The sequence below is a fragment of the Tamandua tetradactyla genome, chromosome 3 (genome assembly GCF_023851605.1).
Source record: "Tamandua tetradactyla isolate mTamTet1 chromosome 3, mTamTet1.pri, whole genome shotgun sequence".
NCBI lineage: Eukaryota > Metazoa > Chordata > Mammalia > Pilosa > Myrmecophagidae > Tamandua > Tamandua tetradactyla.
Window position 1 is genome coordinate 6772254 of NC_135329.1, and position 21203 is coordinate 6793456.

Here is a 21203-nt window from a genome sequence, read left to right on the forward strand (position 1 = left end):
GCTGGAGGAGGCAGGGGCTTGGCCGGGCCTGGGAAGGGAAATCCGCCAGCCTGGGACAAAGCCCTCATCTCAGGACCCTGCCCAGCACCAAGGGCCAAGGCTTCCACGCCCAAGTCCTGTTCCTCACCCTTTGTCTGTCCTGTCCCGCCGTGGTCCAGCCTTCATCCTTCTCAGTGGCTGTTGGGGAGAGCCTTCCCATCAGCGGTCATTGCATCTGCCCCCGACTGGGCACCAGCTGGGTGCCAGGCCCTCCACGAGCAGCTTCTCATGAACTGTCTCCCTTGACTTTGATTACCTTTCCCAAGGTCATGCACCCATAGGAGGGAGGGTGCGGGGCCCAGGCTCAGGGCTGTCCTGCAGCCACCGTGCTTTCCTGGTGCCCGCCCAGCCCCTTGCAACCCAGCATGAGTCATGGTTCGTCTGAAGCCGGGGCTAATCTTGGCAGCTCGCTGTGGGCTTCAGGATTCAGTTTGGGATCTTGAGGCAAGAGGAAGTGGTGGGGGCCCTGACCCACCCTGCTGCATCCCCCGCTGCTCCCCCAGCCCATTCAGCTGCAGGCTGGACCCTTGCACACCCTATGCTGTCCACCTGCTGCTCTGAGCAGCTGGCCTCCAGCTGGGGTACCTGCCCCCTCTGCCCCCGCCCTTGCTCCAGGTCAGAGCATGCCCCATGGGATGACCCTGGGGCTGCCCAATGCACCTTCAGGCTGAGCCTGATGCGTGGGGCTCTCGGGGCCCGGTGCCCGGGCCATGCGCGCTGCGCCAGAGGGCGGTCCCCACGTGCAGTGTGTTCTCTGGGGTCTTCCCACTTCTCACCGTGCTCCTTGATCGTTGGTGCGTCCCCACAAAGAATGCACAGCCTGGGTTCCAAGGCCCTTTCCCATCTCTGAGCTCATCTTTACCATCTGCCCTTCCACATTCATCAGTAGATGCATGAGGCTGCACCCCATTTCAGACATGTAGAAGCAGCGGCACAGGGACCCACGAGGACATCCAAGGCTCGGTGACCAAGCTGAGCCCAAGGGGCCTCCTGGCAGGTAGCTGGGCTGGCCTTTCAGCAACTATGGACGGAGGTGACTGGTCAGGCAGGGGCAGGGCACACTGGGGGGTACTCCTAGAACCCCAGCCTTGGTGCAGCAGAGACCTGGAGGGCTTGGGGTGGGGGTGGGGGGCTCAGTTCTGCAGACCACCCTATTCCACTCATCTGCCACAGGAAACAGCCCTGCCTGATGACAGAGTAGGCAGTTCTGACCCGAGAATCTGGGCTACGAGGATGCTAAGAGCAGCTGTGTCCAGGGGCTTCACACTGAATAGCAGAGTCCCAGGACAGGCAGGGGAGGTGAGGCTGGAGGCCCTGACCTTGGCAAGTGGAAGAGTCTGTGTGAACTGAACAGGGCGGCTGGCAGGCTCTCCCTCCTCCCTCCTGAGCCTTGGGGTGGGTCTGGGAGAAGTTTCCATCAGCCCCAGGTGAGGCCAAGAAAAGGTAGGTGCACCCCAGGATGGGGGAAGGCCCCGGAGGCCGCTTCCTGGGACCTGCGGGATCTGCAAGCCAGACCCCCTAATACTGACCCCCGGCAAGGGTGGAAGTCCTGAAGGGATGACTCAGGAAATGGGAGGAGGTTCAGAGAGTCCCCACCCCTTGCTTGCTTCCCCCAAATCCTTGCAAGTGTGAAATGGAAGGAGATGCTTGCCAGGCACCTGCAGTCCCCTCCTTTCTCCCAGCCGGTGCACCCCTGGCTCCCCTCCCTGAGGTGCTGGCCCCCCGACCTTGGCTCTGAGTGTCTAACATGAGGGACGCTGTTTTTGCAGGTTTTGTGGTTTTACTCCTTTGAACCATATGCAGCCCATCTTGCATCACAGTGCCACGCTTTACTTGGTATCCAATACATCAGCACTCATTGGCATTTGGAGATCTTGTTATGTAGTTATATAACAGTTTTTAGTTGTCTGTGATAATGTATTCTCTATGTTTCCAATTGTCAGTATGGGAATCTTCACCCCAAACCCCCTCCCCAAACTTTCAATTTCTGGGTTTGATTTTTTTTTTATCGCACTTGTTTTTTGCTTTTTCAAGTTATTCTTTTGGTTATGTAGCCCCTCCCAGTTCCTGCTTGTTTACGCATTATGTTTGTGACTTCTTTTGACTGTCAGTGTTGAACCAGTCTTGCCAAGAAACAGTATCAAGTATTTCCTATCTCTCTACTTCTTGAGAAAAAAAAATTAAAACAATAATTTAAGAAAACTCTTAATGGGAACCTGGCCCTGTCTGTCTTCTCTGTTCTGCAGAAATGTTGAAGGAATTGAACCAGCAGCGCAGAGCGAAAGCATTTACAGACCTGAAAATTGTTGTTGAAGGCAGAGAGTTTGAAGTCCACCAAAATGTTCTAGCTTCCTGCAGCTTGTATTTCAAGGACCTGATTCAAAGGTTTGCCTTCCTTCCAGCTGTGGTCGGGTCTGTTCCTTTGTAGGACGCTTTTGTGTCGCTTTTCTCCTCCCCTCTCTTGCAGGTTCCTGAAGCGTGACTCCCTGTCACAGAGCCAGTAGCCATCTCACCTTCTCCTACTCCTCCTCGAGTCTCCTCTCACACACAGCCTCAGAGCAGCCACTGCCCTCAACCCTCCCCACACAGCTTTTCTGGTCACCAGGGGCCTCTGCCAGCAGTAGACCACATGCTCCGACCCCGACCCTCAGGATCCCATGTTCTCAGTGGCCCACAAGCCTTCCCTGGGATTAGGAGGACAGTAGACTCCATTTTAAGGGACCACTGCCCACTGACCCCACTGGGCCAGTGTGGGGTTCCCAGCACCACCTGCGCTGCTGTCAAGGGTGAACTTAGTGACAGCAAAGAGACTGACCAGACTGCCCCCCACTGAGGAGCACAAGGCTCCCACGGGGCTGCTTTTCCCAGTCCAAGTTGGGGAGAAGAGACTTGTAGCCCAAGCCTCATTCATGCTGCCTGTCTCGACCCTTGTACCCTGAGCCCGCAGCAGCGTTGTCTGAGTGCAGACCAGGCCTGTCCTAAACATGGCCTCCCAGCCTTTGCTGCCTTCCCTCAGCCCTCCCCCTCGCCCCGGCTATTTCCACCTGAATGAGTCTTAATGGTGCATGAGCATCTTTTTTTTTTTTCTTCTTCTCCATTATGTTGATTTTTTAATTTGTCTGCTTCATACCCTTGCAAAGAAGTCAGGGGTCACCTCCTAGCTCCTTAGTGAGGGAGAGTGGCCGCGGGGCCGGCCCAGGGAGCGCCCACGTTTCTCTCCCCCCTCAGCAGATTAATGCCTCTGCTCGTTTTGCCTTGCAGCCTCTCCGGGGTGACGCAGCGCCAGGCCTGTGTTCAGAGTGGGAGGAAGCAGCGCGGCGTGGCCCCGCTGCTGTGTTTGAACTCGCCAACTAACCCCCGAGTGACTGTGCTTTGTTTCAGGATGGCACGCGGGCTGGCACCGCCCTCCCACCCATTGTGTCCTTTCTCATAAAGCTGAGCTGCTTGGTGTGCGAGTCCCGTCAGCCAAGCTGGGCTCGCGCTGCAGGAAGGGGCAGGGTCTCTGTCACCTCCCAGCTGTCACAACCCCTGGTGCTTGGCTCCTCCCTGTCCGAGCTCGGGGGTCAGGGCGTGAGGTCTGGGGGTGCAGGAACAGGTTCAGGGGCTCCTTCTGGTCAGTGGAGGTCTTTGAGCCACTCCTCTTGGCACATTCCAGAAGCAGCACCGAGCAGCCCCCCAGCTGCTAGGTTGCAGGTGTGGTTTCCTAGGCCCTTGGCCTTTTCTCTAGATTAAGTGGAGGGCTCGAAAGGGGACAGGAGGAGGCAGGTCAGCCCTGAGTGCTGGCCCAGCGCTGGGTGAGAGAGAGACAAGGGGAAGAGGACACAGGAGTCCTTTGCCCTGCCTTCAGGGGCCTTTCCTTCGAGGCCAGGCTCTTCCACCCAGCAGGGACCAGGAGGCCACTAGATGGGAGCTCAGTGACCCGAGTGTGTGGGCTGGAGTGGACTCTGAGGGATTCTGGGGCAGGTTGCCAAGAAGGAGGCAGCGCCCTCCAGGCAAGGTGGGCCAGGGGCCGGGCAGGCGTGAGCAGGGGAGCAAAGGGTATGGCCTGAGGGTGAGGGGGCTGTAGGAACCGGGGAGGGGGCCACCAGCAGGTAGGAGGACAAGGGAGTGGCTTTGGCAGCTCGGGGAAGCCATGACACCTGGACTCTCCACCTGACTTTGCCACTTCCGTTGGCCCTGGACAAATCACGTCCTCTCTCTCAGGTTCAGGCTTTCTCATCCGTAAAGTGAGGGATGAACTCAAGTGACGTCCAGGTCCCCTCTGGAATAGGCTGGGCCAGCCCTGGGGATACTTCCCAGGGGTCAACTTCGGGACGTGAGACCAGAGCCCAGTGAGGGGCCAGGAGTGCTGGACGCCACAGGAGGAAGGCGGGTCCCCGGGAGGACAGCTCCTGGGACGGGACAAGATCTGGGGGAGACGATGAGCTCAGCATGGGACACGGCGAGCTGCACAGCCAAGCCGGAGGAGAGGGGCCCCGGAGGCAGCCGGGCTGGAGGATTGGAGCCCATAGAGGTCAGAGCCCGAGGGCCAGGGCTGGGAAGAGCTGGCGCCGAGCCCAGGGGCACCCGGTGGCTGCAGATCCCGCGTTATTGTGCAGCCATTTCAGATTCTAGGAGACTCCCTCCTCCCAGCCGCGGGCGCGCAGCAGCGCCTGCGCTGCCAACTGCAACCCTCCTGGGGGGAAGGAAAAGCAGGGTCCCTCCAGAGAGACCCTTTTCTCCTGGCCGTGTACGCTGATCGAGTGTTTTCACGCTCCCTGGTCAGACAGCAGCTAGAGGTGTCCCCCTGCCCTCTCCAGCCACTCTGTGTCCGTTACCCTAGGGACTTCCCTGCGCAGCGCACAGAACGGCGCTGCAGGACACGGGGCCTCCCCCCCACACGCCAGGAGGCCCTTCTGCAGAAGGAGGGCGGAGGGGCTTCGAGGCCCCGCGACCCCAGGCGGGCCCAGTGCTGGGACGGACCTGCCCCCGCGTGCACGTCAGGAACAGGACACAGTCCCAGCAAGCCCAGCCCCAGAGCTCAGGCGGACGCCCGCACTCCCACGCCTGGCGGGGACACGGTCCCGGCACCCCGAGCCCGGCCAGGGGCCGCCGCGCGCCCCGATCCCGTGTGGACGTTCTCGCCCCGAGCCCAGGGAAACGCGGGTGCCGAGTCATTCCCTCGCGGCTCAGCCAGCAAGCAGGCAGGGGTGCCTGCCAGTGGAGCTCTAGAGGTGCTCGCAGCTACTGAGAGGTGCTTCTCGGGCAGCCAACGCGACGCGGGAAAGAGGACCCGAACCTGCCGGCAGGCGACCGGGGCTGGCGCGCCGCGGACGGAGAAGCCCGCGATGCCGAGCCCTGCGGGCGAGGCCCGAGAGGGGCTCGGAAACCGGGTCACGGGGCCTTCGGTCCCGCCTAGGGTAGGCATGGCAGGTCGGTGTGTCACAGAGAAGCGCCCGCCAGGCCACGTGCGGCCAAGCAGGGCCTCCATTCCTCCTTGGCTGACCCGCCTCCAGCTGGGCGCAGGCACCCCCGGGTGCATGTCTGCCGCGGCCCAGCTCTCTGGTCCCCGCCCGAGGCTGACCCCCTGCGTTCACGCGTTCTTTCTTCGGAGGTGTTCAAGACTCTGTGGGAGGCTGCAGCTTCTTCCCCTCAGGTCTTCCCTTACTGGATCCCAAACCCCTGTCTTCTTCCTCTGATCAGCCCAAGAGGAAGCTTCTAAAGATGGCTCGTGTCATCCTGGAATACTCCCCACCAGCCCCGAGAAGTGGGTGAAGACACGGAGGCCCTGAGAAGTTAAACAGCCCGCGGCTCTGGGGTTCGGGTCAAGGTGTGGCTGCAGAACTCAAGCTCATACCAACAATTTGCTAACCCAGAGGAGTTGCACAGACATAAAGGAGTTTCTCACATGTGCATCACGTCTGTGAGGAAGGAAAGTGAAGCCCCAGGGCTGACAGCATGGCCACATATGCAAGGAAAAGTATATGCACAGTTTGGGTGTGTGCGTCTGTTGGAAACACTTGTAAATTGGCCACAGGACCTCCCAAGGAAGGCAGGGTCACAGGCCTCACCCCCTGCCTGAGCGGGCTTCGGGCTGCCGGGGTGCCTTAGAGAAGAAAGTGTGACATCAGCAGGGGGCTCAAGGCAGGCCTGCTCCACCATCGCCCTGCAACCCCTGTGATGAAGAGAGGGGACCCTTTGGACCACGGGAACAGTTACACTGCGTGCCGCCCATCCCTCCGCCTCCCCCAGGCTCAGAGGAGAAAACCAGGCAGGGCTGGGTGGAGCCATAACGAGGAGAGGAAAGCAGGCTGAGCCCTGGGCTTCCGGAAGCAAAGAGGAGCTTCTGAGCAGGCTCCTGGGCTGCCGCCTCCCACATGCAGAGTGGGGGGTCCAGGCGCCTCTGCTGGCCCGAGACACCTCCCGTGCACCCCTGGGGCCGAGGCCTCTGTAGAGCGCTTGGTGCCACAGGGATGCCCGCTGCAGTGCTGCCCTCCCTGCCAACGCTGCCACCCACAGCCCTAGCCCACGCGTGGAGGGACAGGCCTAGCCACAGAGTGAGCTGCAGCTGTCGCCAGGCCAAACAGGACAGAGACCTGGGCCTGGCCCGCCCCCCCACCAGCTGCATCCCTGTCCACACAGCCTGGTGGAGCCCATGTTGATGAAAATGGATGGAACAAATTAGCTGATTTTTCCAAGTTGGTGTCACAGAGCCCCACATACAGCTGGGGGTTTCTCCCTCACTCCCCAGCCGTGGCGGGGGAAGCTGTGGACCCACAGAATCGAGTGGCTCAGGTCCTGGATGTGGGGCACCCCGTAGGTTTTAATTCAGTGACCGAGGCATCTACACACCTCGCTTCACTCCCCTGCGAGGGTGGAGGCCCCGGGGCCCCTTTCTCTGGTAGAGCAGGAGGATGGTGGCCGGAAGAGTGTGTCACGGGAGGACAGGGACAGCCGCCCCAGGCGCTGGCCGAATGGCTGCGAGAGCTGCCACCAGGTGCGTGAGGGTGGGCGGCCAGAGCCAAGGAGATGCGCCCGAGACCCTGTGCGCAGGGCAGGTGGGAGCCACGCCGGAAAGGCCGCCCTGCCTCCCAGCAGGTCCCATGCAGATGCCCTGCTGCCCGGAGGCTGCCCCCTCCCACCACAGCCCCCAGTGCCCTTCCATTGTTCCAGGCGTCCGGGCAGTGCCCAGTTCCAGCCGCAACATGGAAATCCCCAATCTCAGAGGCAGGTGGGGGTAGATGCTGGAGCCTGTCCTGAACCTGCGGAGGCCCATCTCAGCCCCCGTGAGACCCACCCCTCCTGGGAGGCTCTGGTCTTCTGGCAGAACCTCTGGGCCCCGGCGTGGCCCCAACGGCCCTGGCCTGCCCCTCCCAGGTCCCAAGCGCCAGCCTCATAGACCCCTCCTGACAGGGCCGTGGCTGCCGGGTCCTGGCCTGCGCCCGCCCTTCCAGGCTGTTTCAAAGTGCTGCGACCCGAACCAGCTCAGCACAGGCGGCAGAGCAGTCACCTGCGGCAGGGGAGGCCCCGGGGGGCACCGCGGCCCACACCAGCTGCGCTCTCATCAGTGTGTACACGCCTCCCCCGCTCCCAGGGCCCTGCCCGCCCTTGTCCAGCTCTTGGGCTCAGCCTCGGACAGGGCATCTCCCACCAGGCCCCCTCATTCCCCTGTGGCTGAGCAGCACCGGGGTTCAACCCCTGGTGTCCGGCATCTGGCCCCGGGGACCTCTGGCCACCCTCTGCGGAGCCTCTGCCCTATGGGCCCCTCCTCTCCACAGGGCACCCCCGAGGGGCCTGGAGAGCAGCGGAGCCGCTGCCTCTATCACAGGGACTTGCGCTGCCCTGTGTTCCAGGGGGCCCCCACCGAGCCCTGGGCTCATCAGTCGCACATGCACCAGCTTGTGCCCAGGACCCCTTCCCTGGCTCAGCCTCTGGGCAACAGGGACATCCACCCGCAGGGCAGCCGCCGGGTTCAGCAGGCCCATCACTTGCAGCCGTGGGCTCCAGGGCTCCAGCTGCCCACTCCCCTCCTCGCTGGGAGATGCCACAAGGCCAGCCAGGGCACGTGGGTGTCGGCACATGTGTCCTAAAGTCCCAGCCCCGCTCTCCGCTGGCTTTGCACTGTCCCCAGGACTCATGGTCACAGGCGGACACAGCAGGGGCCAGGGCCACTGGGGAAGGTGACAGCCTGACTTCTGCCCCGTCAGCCCCGCCCAGACTGGGCCCCGAGTGGCTTCCCCAGAGGTGAAGGGCATGTGTCGGTGAGGCCCGGCAGCAGGGTGTTGGGCAGAGGTGGGGGCGGCAGTGACAAAGGAGGGAGCTTGGAGGGGGAGTCCAGGGGGGAGGGTTGACCAGATGGCCGCGGGACAGAATTCCTGCGATGTCAAGTGGCCCTGATGAGCTCCTTTTACCCTTGGTGGAGGCCCTGCGGGGAGGCGGGAGACTGCGGTGTGCCAGGCGGCTTGAAGAAGTCACCCCGACCCTGTGTGCGTGTGGTGTCGGGGGGGCCTCTGCTCAGACCATGCGCCCCCACCCTTTCCCCTGAGGTTCCTGAACTGCCTGGGCTGTGCGTTGCAGCCCCCTGAGGTCCTGGTCAGGTGAGTGACCGGGAGGCAGCCCGGAGCCTCATGTCGCCCCTTCTCTCCTTGGCAGCGTGCGCATTTCAGAGACCAGGGCTTCACCCAGGCAGCCGTTGCGCTAATGGTGGGATTTCAGCTTCAGGCATGTCAAGAGGACTCTCAGGGGGGAGCATTTTCCAGCCTCCTTCACACGAACTCTCCAGGGCGCTTAAGACCTCGTCTGGTTCAATCTTCTTGTTTTACAGAAGAGGAGGCCGAGGGTGCCAGAGGCCATGGCCACTGGCCAGGTCTCCCGAGCCCCCTGCCCAGGGCCCGGCCCACCCACGACCCCGCCTCCCCTCTACACCCCCACGGCCAGCCACAGGTGCTCCCGAGGGACCCGTCACGAGACTCTTGAAGCCCCCCAGCCTCTTCGGAAGTGAGGGGGCCAGCCAAGAGGCCGTCTCCCAGCCTGGCAGCCCCCAGCCCCAGCAGGAAGCGGGGCGGCCCTGCCCATCGCTGCCAAGAGGGCTGCCTCCTGACCTAACGCTCGGGTATTTCTCCTCCTGGCGTCACCTTGTACTGCTGGTATTTTTGCTTCGTTCTGTTTCCTTCCAGGTCCAGCTGTAGGGCGCGGCGGCCCGGGCCTCAGACTCTCTTTCCATGGTTTTGTATTTCTGTAGACACCAGATATGAACATATTGATATATTTGTGTCCCTCCCCCGCTCCCCCCAGTTCCCACGCCCGATGCACACTCTACACACAGGCCACTCTGACCTCTGACCCCGTGTTCCATGTGGCAGGAGGGCCCCGCCCCGGGCCAGGTCCCAGGTCATGGCTGCTGGCTGTCTGTGGCGGAAGTCCTTGGTTGTCCCCCCTCCCTCTTCCCCAGCTCTGACCATTCTGTCCGTCTATCTCGTCTCGTCCTCAGTTTCAAAGCACTGTCATGAGGGGCTTCCTCTCCATGCCTCAAAAGGAGCAATATGTTTGGGGAAACAGGTGGGGTGGGAGGGGCTTCCAGGACGGCTCGGGGCGCGCGGTCTTGGGGGCCGTCACACCAACCTGCAGACTGGCTCTGATTGCCCCCAACCGATCGCCGCCCGAGTCCCGGTCCCCTCGGAGACCATCCTGGCTGCCGTGGCCGGGACCCGACGCCCCACGCAGCAGGGCTGCTCCGTATTGTTTCCCTTTGAGGCCGGCCAGTCCTCGTCCCCATCCACAGCTCATGCTTTTTGATTTGCATCATTTTTTTTTTTTGCATGGACATGCCGAGTAGTGCTAAGCAGGTTTTCTGTTCTCGGGGGCATCTCTGGTCAGACCCTTCTCTTCCAGATCCCGTGTGAGGTCGTTAGGTTCAGGCGTGTCCATGGCCGTGTCCTTTGAGTCCTAAAACCAAGGGCGCGTCCCAGGCGTGCAGGGAGCCCTCGCCCTGCGAGGAGGCGGCGCAGTGGCCGCAGGGCTGGCGGATGAGGACACCCTGGTCTCTGTGCCTAGGTCCACACGGGACGGTGCCCAGGGCGGCCGGGAGAAGCTGGAGCTGGTGCTGTCCAACCTGCAGGCCGACGTCCTGGAGCTGCTGCTGGAGTTTGTCTACACGGGCTCGCTGGTCATCGACTCGGCCAACGCCAAGACGCTGCTGGAGGCGGCCAGCAAGTTCCAGTTTCACACCTTCTGCAAAGTCTGCGTGTCCTTTCTCGGTGAGCCGGGGCACGCGCGTGGCTCGGTGCGTGCCTGCGTGGGGGTGGGGGCACGTGTGTGTGCAGACGCGTGAGAAATTCCAACACGCCCAGGGTGAGGAGGCGGGTCTGTGCGTGCACCCAGCCCCTTTTAGATTGTGGCCGGATCGCACGAAGGTGTCTTAAGATGGTAATCCTGGTGGTTGTGTCATGCAAAGGCCTTTGCCCAGTGACACAGACGGGGCACCCGGCACAGCTCCCCAGCAGGCAGGAGGCTGCCTGGTGAGGTGCACCCAGCTTCGGGAGCAGACGGGCAGAGAGGGCAGGCTAGATGCCTCGACAGGGCCAGCCTGGGCCTGGCCTCCCGGCCCGTTCTCTGAAGCCTGAACAAACCGGCCACAAGCGCTTTTTTCCCTGAACTTCTCTGGTGTCTGGTCCACACCAGACACCTGCGCTGGAAGAGCAGCTGAACCGCCCTTGGGCCCCCAGCCTGGCCTCCCAGGACAGAGTCACACCTACTCCGCAGCTGGCTGCTGCCCAGCCCGGGTGGGGGCAGGGAGAGGAAGGGGCAGAGAGAGCAGGGTCACAAGGCGCCCGTGGCCTGGGGTGTGGGGTGCAGAGAGAGGAGACTGGGGCTGTGCCTGGGGATGGGAACAGGTCCACGAGGGGCAGCCAGGGGCCCTGAGACGGGTGGGGGAGCTGAGGTCCTCCGGAAGGATGAGGACCCTCAGCTGCAGAGCAGGCCGCCAGGACAACCACTGGCCCAAGCTTTCAGGAGAGCCAGCCCGATGGACTCCAGATTCTAGAGGGTCAGGTTGGCCGAGGAGGGGCAATGCTGCTTCCGGAAAGACTCAAAAGAAGGAGTCCGTGACGCCAGGTGCACCTGGCGCAGTTGCAGAATGCCATGAGCCTCGTGACCTTCAACCTTGGCTCTGTCTGACCCTGCCCCCCAGCTCGGGCCCCGGCCGAGCAGAGGCAGCGAAGGAGCCCCGAGCCTGCCACCCACCCTCCAGCCTCCTGCTCTTAGGCCTTCTGCAAGGACTGGCAGGACCTGGGGGCCCAGGGGGGCAGAGAAAAGCCCAGTTTCTGCGGGGACCCGGGCGAGAGGCAGTGGCGCGGCCCCCCTCGAGGGCCCCCCGCCAGTGACACCACACTCTCCCCTGCAGAGAAGCAGCTGACGGCCAGCAACTGCCTGGGGGTCCTGGCCATGGCCGAGGCCATGCAGTGCAGTGAGCTGTACCACATGGCCAAAGCCTTCGCGCTGCAGATCTTCCCCGAGGTGGCTGCGCAGGAGGAGATCCTCAGCATCTCCAAGGACGACTTCATTGCCTACGTCTCCAATGACAGCCTCAACACCAAGGCCGAGGAGCTGGTGTACGAGACGGTCATCAAGTGGATCAAGAAGGACCCCGCAGCCCGCGCACAGGTAGGGGCCTGTCCTCACCCCAGCCCAGATGGGGGCACCGCAGGGGGCTGTGGTGGGGTCGAGAGCAAGGATGAAGGGTCTGGCGGGCAGAGCGGCTGGTGGGGGGCAGGAGGGACAGGGAGAGGGAAGTAGTGTCCCACACAGCCCCTGGGGGCTGGGACAGCTGCCTGTGGGTGGCAGAGAGGTGATGGGAGGGATTCGAGATGAGAAATCACGCAGTCACCCCAGGGTTTCCTACTCAGAGAGGGACCCCGAGCCAGCCTCTGGGGCCCTGCAAGGAGGGGCTCTCCATACTCTCAGCACCAGCCACAGGAGGAGTCCCTACCCATCCCCCGATTCTTGGGAGGATGGAGAGCTGGATCAAATGGAAACTGCTGTAGAGAGTCAGAGCCCGAGTCCAGAGGAGGAAGGAAGGAAGGCAGTGTCCCCAGGAGGACACGGGGACCACTGGGTCCAAGCACACCCCAACGGGGCCTCTTGGCCAGAGAGCACTGGCAGGAGGTCCCCCTTCAGAGCTGAGTCGCCCGCGTTCCAATCTGCAATGAGCCCCCAGGAGTTAATGCAGCTGCTCGGGCAGCTCTCGGAGAGCCCCGAGTCCACCCAGAGAACAGCAAGTGGGGAGCATGGCCCAGAAGGTGAGGGAGGCCGGAGCCCAGCAGGCAAGGAAGCCGCCGAGTGGCAGGTGGGAAAGGCTGTCTTGTCCTGGGCACAAGCAGAGGGGCTGGAAGGGCAGGCTGGCTCCGGTGGCGGGACGAGTAGCACGGGGCCAGTGCGGGCTGCAGAGAAAGCTCCCCACCCGTGACCTGTCACTGAGTGTCCAGGGAAATGGGGTGCTCTGAGTGACCAGGAGGAAAGGAGCTGGATTTCTTTCTGGAGGGAGGAAGTGCAGCTGGGCAACTGGGCACAGGAACCCCCACATCTGCCTCCAGCCCAGTTCTCTCCTAGGCTCTGGACCCAAATTATCAGACACCTATTGGACACTTGCAGTGGGACATCCCCCAGCCCCTCTAGTGCACCCAGCCCCAAACCCACACCCCCTCTGAGTGCCCGACTTCAGTTCGGCCTGTTCCCCAAGAGAAGCCCGATCCCCCCCCCTTCCTTCGTCCATCTGGGCACCCACTTTCGTCTCTCCACCTCCTCCTCACCTGCCTTCTCCCCGGCTTGGGCCACCCAGATCTCCCCAGGTGCAGCTGGCCAGCCTGCGGTCCTGCCCCCTCCAGATTCCACCTTCCACCCTCAGCCTGATGATCCTTCTAAAGAGCAAATTCGATCTTGTAATTCCCCCGTTTTAAACCCCTCATTAGTCCCTCATCAGCGCTGTGGGATGAGCCGCGAGATCCTTAGCGAGCCTGGCAGAGAGCGAGGCGGGGCCTGGCCTCGGCTGACCTCTGTGGTCTCGGGCTTCCCGCTGCCACCCCCAACCCCTGCCGCAGGGGCCTCTGGCATCCAGCAAGGATGAACTCCACAAAATTCCCCAGACACATTCTCTTTCTCTCCATGATGGCCTTGGCGCGTGCCCTGGGCGTCTGCCCCTCTCTCCGGCAGGGGTCTCCCCACGCCCAGCTCGAACACCGCCTGCTCCGTGAGCCTCTTTCTCCCACACACACCCTCCTTTGGGCCCCACTGCTGCCTTAGGTACAGCCCATTCCCTCCTTACATGCCCCACCTCCGGAGCAGATACTGGGTCTCTGCACCCCAATAACGAGCCCAACGCATGGCCCCCAGGGGCTACCAGGTATTCTTTGGATGAAACTGAAGTGGTGCGACGAGCCCCGAGTTTGCTGCAGGGAGGTCCCAGTCAGCCTCGGGCCGTCGGGGACAGGGCCCGCTAGCAGAGGAAGAGGCTCATGGGTCAGCGGAGGCCCAGCCTCGGAGGGCCATTGACTTATAGGCTTGAAGGTCACTGTGTCCTCTAAGCTCTCCTGGGTGCCCCCACCCATCCCCGAGGTCCCCTTTGGTCCAAGAGGCTGGGTGCCTCCTGTGGCAGTTCTGCGTCGTGACACATGGGCGCCTCGTCAGGGCCGGGCGCTCCCCGTTTCAGCCCCCACCCCCACCTGCCCCCCGCAGCGCCTCCAGCCACCCATACCCCGTCCGGGCTGGGCCGAGTGGGGCTTCCCAAGCCAGATCCAGACCACAGGGGCCCATTTAGGGTGGGTGTGCGCTCTCCTCTCTGCCTCTCCGGTCTGGCTCCCAAAGCGGGGGGCTCCGTCCTGAACCCCTCAGACGGCTCCCGAGCGTGTCCTTTGCCCGCAGCATGCGGCCGAGCTGCTGGCCGTCGTGCGCCTCCCCTTCATCCACCCCAGCTACCTGCTCAACGTGGTGGACAACGAGGAGCTGATCAAGTCGTCCGAGGCCTGCCGCGACCTGGTCAACGAGGCCAAGCGCTACCACATGCTGCCGCACGCCCGCCAGGAGATGCAGACGCCCCGGACGCGGCCGCGCCTCTCGGCAGGTACCGGGGGCGGCCCCGTGCCCCCCACCGAGCGGGCAGGCCCCCGAGGGGACCGTGTCCCGAGGGTGGCCATCCGTGTCCCCGCAGGTGTGGCCGAGGTCATCGTGCTGGTGGGGGGCCGTCAGATGGTGGGGATGAGCCAGCGCTCGCTGGTGGCCGTCACCTGCTGGAACCCGCAGAGCAACAAGTGGTACCCCCTGGCGTCTCTGCCCTTCTACGACCGCGAGTTCTTCAGCGTCGTGAGCGCCGGGGACAACATCTACCTCTCAGGTGAGGCCCAGGGTGGGGCGGGGACTGGGCTTCCCACGGGGACCCTGCGCCCGCGTCAGGGAGGGCCGAGGCCGGGGGCCGGGCTGGTCGCGCTGTCCCCCCTGGCGCCCCCAGGCCCCTCACGCCCCGCCCACTCCTGACCCGCCCCCCCCCCACAGGCGGGATGGAATCGGGGGTGACGCTGGCTGACGTCTGGTGCTACATGTCCCTGCTCGATAACTGGAACCTCGTCTCCAGGATGACCGTCCCCCGCTGCCGGCACAACAGCCTCGTCTACGATGGGAAGATTTACACGCTCGGGGGCCTTGGCGTGGCAGGCAACGTGGACCACGTGGAGAGGTGAGGAGGCCCCGGGCCCAGCTCGGTGTCCCCCGCCCCCCACGCCCCACTGGGACGGGAAGGGGCACCTGTAACCCCAGCCGAGGGGGGCCCTGGGGCGGCGTGGGGGGGCGTGGGGGGGTGAGCTCCCCAGGGACCAAGATGGGGCGCCCTTGTCCCAACAGCCCGTTCAGGCATCAGACAGGTTGGGGGCAGGGGGCCCGTCTGTGTGAAGGTTGGGACGTGCTGACGGGGCTACGGGCAGGTCGAGAACCAGCCGGGACCAGAAGCACCAGCCCAGACTCCAGGGGTTTGCTGGGACTTGGGGATGAAGCTGCAAATGCCCGTGGAGGGCCCTCCTTGTCCCTGAGAAGCCGCGTCCACACACCACGGGGCTCGCATCCTCCTCCATCTCCGGCATGACGGGCGGGTCGCTGCACAACACTGAGCCGGCGGCGGTGGGACTAGGGACCGCCGGGTCTGGGCAGTCTTCTAGAATTCTCCAGGGGACAAGAGAAGCCAGCGGGCCGGAGAGCCTTGAGGGTAAACCTGCCCCTGCTGGAGGCCCTGGTCGGCTCCCCCCCGAGACCACTGAACACGGACTTGGCGGTGCAGAGAACAGTGGGGACACGAATCCTCTCCCCGAGCCGCGGGGCAGCGCTCCTGCAGAGAACCGATGCCGAGGGGAGGAGCCGCGAGAAGCCGCGAGAGTCAGCAGCGAAATAGGGGAGACCTCGGCGCAGTCCTGCCTTTGGAGAGACGGGGCCCAGCTTCAGCCCGGGAGGCCCAGCCCGGTCACCGGGGCCTCCCCCGCGCCAACGGCCTCCACCCTCCCCGCCACCCGGCCCATGGCGCACTGCCGCCAGGAAGCTCCTGGGTGACATCACGTCGCTCACACCCCTCAATTTGTGTTTTTCCCCCCAGTAGCTAATTGGACACTTGACAAATGTTACAGCAACGAGGGTTTCGGAGCAAGCCAGGATATGAATGTTCACCGTGGGCTTTTAACTCCCCCAAGTGGATCCGAGCGATGGCTCGGCAGCGACGTTTAATTGTCATATTGATTTGGAGCTCACGGGAGTCCCCGTGTGATGAGGATGTTAAGACCGTGGTTGCACCCAGAGTGCCCCCAACGCCCACAGCCTGCAGCCTGACCCACCACGCAGCCTTGCGTGTCCCAGAGCCTTCTGGAAGCCCCAGCTCCCCATCGTTTGTCACCCCATAATGATCACATAAGGAAAGACACATTTTCTATGGAGGAGTAAAGCGAGCGAGCTCTGTCATCCTGTCCTGCTTTTGTCAGCTATTTTTAATCTCCTGAGGGGCTGAGCGCTCATCCTGCAAACTTAGGCTTGTTGATAGCCACTGGCACGGGCTCGCGGAGCTGAGTGCACTGCCCCGGGGGTGCCAGTGAGCCCCTCTGCTCTGGCCCGGGTGCCCTGCCTGGAGACAGGTGGGAGGGAGCCCACCCCAGGACCCAGGGATGGGGGAGTGGCCAGATGATGGCCCCCAAAGGGCCCTGAGCCCTTCTTCAGCTCGCTGGGGTCAGTTGGCCATCCTTGACCTTGCAGGGACAAAGGACGTGGACTTGGGGCCTCCTGGGTGGGTGTCAAAGGAGTACAGGCTGCAGGGTCGGGGGGGTTGTCACTCACCCACTGCTCCCCAAGGAGCATATCCGGGACCCCTTTGGGCAAGTCCATCTCTGTGCCGCATGGTAGCAGCGGCGAGGACGCAGGGTGACAGGAAGGCCAGGGTCATAGGGACAAATGCGTGGGCACTTGGTTCTCCTGGACGCCCCGATGTTACAAATTGCCAGTACATTGATGGTGAATGAGATATATGGTACATTATAATTATATCTCATTACTGTTTTGCAGGAATAGAGCCAGATTATATAATTATAGATTAAAACGACAGTGCCATAGACAAACCTGTATTATATCATTACATAAATAACCACCAGGGCTAATATTTCCCTGCAATATATTGCAGTCACCGTGGTTACTGGATAAGTGACAGCCGAGCACCTCCCCAGCGGGGTCATTTGCATGTCGTTAGCATATCCCTCTCCCGCAGGAGGCGGGCAGATGGTGCAGGGGCAGGCGCTGGGGCTGGCCAGTGGCCACCTGGAAAACAAGCGCGGCTTCAAAGCCAGATACCTGGATCCCAGCACTGTCCAAAAAGTCACTCAGTCGCCGGCGCGGTTGGTGGCGTCCTCGCGTCGGCGCCTGCTGCCCTGTCAGGCCATCGGCCTCTTCTCGGATTGGAGTCCTGGCAAGCAGAGCCGCCCCATGGGGTGCCTTCAGCCCCGACCCCGGCAGCCAGAGGCCCCTGCTGGATGAGCCCACCGCGCCCAAGTGGGCCCAGACGCCACTGCGGCCACGAGGCACCTGGGGTTCAGCCTGAGGGCTGGGGCGCTGGGGTCAGGGAAGAGCCCTGAGAAGGCGGCCCCCGAGGGCCAGCCACATCTCAAGATGACCTCCCAGCTCTGCTCTTCCCTCGGGGCTGCCCCTCCCTCCCTCCTGGAGCCCGGCTTCCATGCCTCCTCCCACTGCCCTCCTCCCTCCTCCGGCCCCTTCCTCCTCCCTCCTCCCTACTTGCTCCTCCTTCTGCGCCACACACCTGCCACACCTGTTCAGGCTGCTCTCCTGTTCGGTCGACTCCTCCCCTGGGGAACCAAACGCTGATGGAGAAAATCACACGGCCTCATTAGAGTCAGGGCCGCCTATGTCTGCTGCGCCCTTAAAGCTACCCGGTGATCTCTGCATGGTCCCCTTGTCCGAGGCCTCCCACTCTCATCTTCAGCCCCCTCCTCAAGCCTCTTACCTGCAGCCTCCCCCAGTACTTCAGACAACTCTGATGCCTCTTCACAGACAAAAAGGAGGCGGTGGGCCCAGTGCTCCCGTGCCTTCCTGCCGTCTCTCCGGCCGACGTCCCTGCAGCCACACTGCCATCCTCTCCTGCCCAAGCGGATACCATGGCCCCTCTCTGCTGTGGATTCAATTTGCTTCCACCTCCTGGGCCCTTAATCCTTCCTCATCCAGCTGAGCGCCTTCCCCTCAGCATCTGAACACGATTAACCTTTCCCACCTAAAATTAAAACAAAACCAGTGGCCTGCTGGAGCTGACTCACACCGACGTGCGAGAGCCGACTGTTAAATTTTCAGCCAGCCAGTTATGAAAAACGGCCACTATTAAAAATTAAATTTTATACTCTTATAAATTATAGTAAAACAAAGGCAATACATACTTAAAACTCATGTAATTATTTTACTACATTTTTCTATCATCCACGCTCTTGCATTATATACGTCTGTTGTACACATACCTGGTGGAAACTACGTGCCAGTGCCCTGCTGCACGGCTCCTCCCGGCTCCACCTGCAGCAAATTCACTTTGAAACAGGCCATGGGGGGAAATTTACAGCACGGAAATCAGCAAGTGCCACGCACCAGGGTTTTCTTTTTCCTGAAGAGCTGATTGTTAAGTATTTTACCAGCACAAGAGTGACAAAGCCCTTCCCTGCGCCCCATATTCCTTCTGGGTCCTTCTTCGCCCCTCTTCACAGCTAATTTCTTCCCCGCCTTGCTGCCCATCCACTCCTCAGGGCACCGATGGCTTCTGCACCCCCTGTTCTGCTGCCCCCGCAAGACCACCAGCTCCTTGTGAGATTTCTAGGCCTCTCCTCACCTCCTCCTTCGGGAGCTCGGCGCCTCCTCAGAGGGCTGCTCTCAGCTCCCCTCGCTCCTCAATGCCAGTATTTTCCGGATTTTTCCTCGGCCTGATCCTGCCCACATGCTCCCTAGTGGCTCATGAGCACCCCATCTCCATTGTCCATCTGGGCTGCTGAGCCCCACACTGGGGGTTCCATCCAGACCCATATACCCAGCTCCACCCCACACCTCCTCCTCCATTCCCTGTCGCCAGCAGCGTCCCCTCCATCCGGCTTCCCAGCCAGGGGGCCTGCGTCATCCCAGGCAATGCCGACTCCCTCCACCCCAACACCCAAGGGAATCCCGTCTGTCCACTACTCCTCCTGTCCCCATGTCCTCACACTGCTATCTCTCCTTCATCCAAACCACTGTCACTCGTCACCAAGCTTCCCAGATCGAGCTTTGCCTCTGGCCACCTCATTCCAGTACATTCTCCACACCGGAGCCCACAGCCATCGCCCTGTGTAGCTGTCTTTTGTGCCTCCCTCGGGAGGTGCTCAGGCAGGGCTGCTGGGCAAAGGTTGGGGTGAGCTAGAGGGAGCAAGCTGGAAGGCCGGAAGAGGTGGGCCGCCCTGGAGTGAAAGCGTGGAGATACCCACCTGCCAAAAGGCTGTGGCAGGCCGAAGAGACCCCTCAAGGCTCAGGAGGAGGGCGGAGGGGGCTGGTTGGGCCAGCTCATGCCCCCCAGCCCCGAGGGGCCCCAGCCAGTGGTGGGGAGCCCCGGGGATGCCTCACGGGGGGGGGGGGTTGGTTAGGGGGGTGGCACAGCTCCCCTGCGCAGCCTAAGGCCCCTCTCTGACCGGCCGTTGCCCCCCCCGCCCACCCCGTGCAGGTACGACACCATCACCAACCAGTGGGAGGCCGTGGCCCCTCTGCCGAAGGCCGTGCACTCGGCCGCGGCCACCGTGTGCGGCGGGAAGATCTACGTGTTCGGGGGCGTGAACGAGGCGGGCCGCGCGGCGGGCGTGCTGCAGTCCTACGCGCCGCACACCAACGCCTGGAGCTTCATTGAGTCCCCGATGATCGGTGAGAGCTGGGGGGTGGGCCAGCAAGGGGCCCCTCGGTACCCCAGCAGTTCTGCACCCCCAAGTTCGGGGGGGCGGGGGTCGCGAACCCCGAGTCCCAGGGGCAGCTGGAGACCCCCCACCCTCACCCGGGAGGATGCGCGCGCCCCCGGGCCCGGCCCCCCAGTGCCTTATCTGGAGGTGCCTCGGGTGTCTGAAGCCAAGCGGGGGGCGCGGGGACAAGCTGGCCCCTGACCCACTCCCCTGCCCCACAGACAACAAGTACGCGCCGGCCGTGACCCTCAACGGCTTCGTGTTCATCCTGGGCGGGGCCTACGCCCGCGCCACCACCATCTACGACCCCGAGAAGGGGAGCATCAAGGCGGGCCCCAACATGAACCACTCGCGCCAGTTCTGCAGGTGAGGGGCGCCCCTGCCAGCGGGGTGGGGGCGCCGAGGGCACAGGTTCCCACCGGAGCGCCTCTTCCTGCTGGGCTCCAGCTCCAGCCCCTGCCCAGAGGTCCGCCCCGCAGCTCAGCTCAGCCCACTGGACGCGCAGGGGTGGAGGGGAGGGGGAAAGGGAGGGGGAGGAGATGGGGAGCAGAGGGGGAGAAGATGGGGAGCGGAAGGGGAGGGGGGGACACCAGCCCCTCTCCACCCCCACCCCCCTCCACCTGCCCGGCAGCAGCTTGAAGATGGCTCCAGGCCAGAGCCAGGCCATAGGCAGTAGGGGGCAGGGGGCTCCTGGGGAAGGACCCATGCCCCTCTGGGACGGCAGGGGGCACAGCTGCCTGAGAATCCCCAGAGGCCGGGAGCCCAAAAACACGCTCCAGCCCCCGCAGGAGGACAGACGGAGGGGTCAGAGTGAGGTTTGGCTCCCAATTGGCCTGGCCCTTTGGCCCAGGAGAAAACAACTCCCTGGGAAGTTGTTTTTCCTGCTCCTGCTCCCCTGGCCCCCCTCTTACCAGACTAAGAGTAATGAGGGCTCAAAAGAGGCCCCCGAAACCCCACTCTCAGCCTTTCTAGAGCAGATCCTTCCTGGAAGCTGCTCGGTCCTTGCAGTGGTTGACCCCCAGCTCCTCAGTGTGTGAATGGCGTTAAGCATTTATGGCGTGCCCACTGTTTGCCCAAGCACACTCATAGGGGCCAGGAGAGGTTCACTCTTCTGCTAACTTATCATAGGACTTTGGACAAATCACTTTTCCCCGGGCCAGTTCTCCTGTCTATAGAACAGGTAGTTGGACCAGACCTGTGATAAATTCCTGTTCGCATGAAGAGCTGGCAGTTCTCCATCCTTCCTTTCCCGTGGCGTGCTCTAAATGTGGGTGGCTTCCAGGGCTGAACTCTGACTACACCGTCCACCCGTGAAAACAGCCAGAGGGCCGGGCCTCACTCAGAGGGGCATCGAGACTACAAGTGGCCGGGGAGGGCAGGATGCTAGAGAAGAGATTTAAACTAGGTCTTGCAAGAGAATCCAGGAAAAGCTGTGCCGCACAGGGAGAAGCATGAGGGGCCTGGGGGTGAGGTGCTGCAAGAGGGAAGGTTGGAGCAGGTCCTATTTGAGGCTCAGAATTGCAGAAATGGATTTAACCTTTCTTGAACCTATCTGTTGAGTCCCAGGGGATGGCCAAGATGAAATGGCCATTAGATGAGTAAGAGAGAAATCAGGGCTAAGAACATCCATCTGGCAGTCGGTGTGATGGGAAGCGGGCATTCATTAAGGGACTAAGAGGAGATTGGAGCAAGATGCTGAGCCTGCACAACTGG

General features: G+C 62.5%; 1 protein-coding gene across 1 annotated transcript in view; it reads left to right on the forward strand.

Annotated features, from left to right (window-relative positions):
• The window catches only part of KLHL29 (kelch like family member 29), a 263233-nt gene that overhangs the window by 238046 nt on the left and 3984 nt on the right, over nt 1–21203 (forward strand). Inside the window, exons 6-13 of the mRNA XM_077152213.1 lie at nt 2286–2424; nt 10072–10274; nt 11420–11679; nt 13933–14131; nt 14219–14401; nt 14560–14740; nt 19265–19458; nt 19712–19856. Coding sequence (XP_077008328.1) covers nt 2286–2424; nt 10072–10274; nt 11420–11679; nt 13933–14131; nt 14219–14401; nt 14560–14740; nt 19265–19458; nt 19712–19856 — 1504 coding nt within the window. The remainder of the gene's footprint in view (nt 1–2285; nt 2425–10071; nt 10275–11419; nt 11680–13932; nt 14132–14218; nt 14402–14559; nt 14741–19264; nt 19459–19711; nt 19857–21203) is intronic.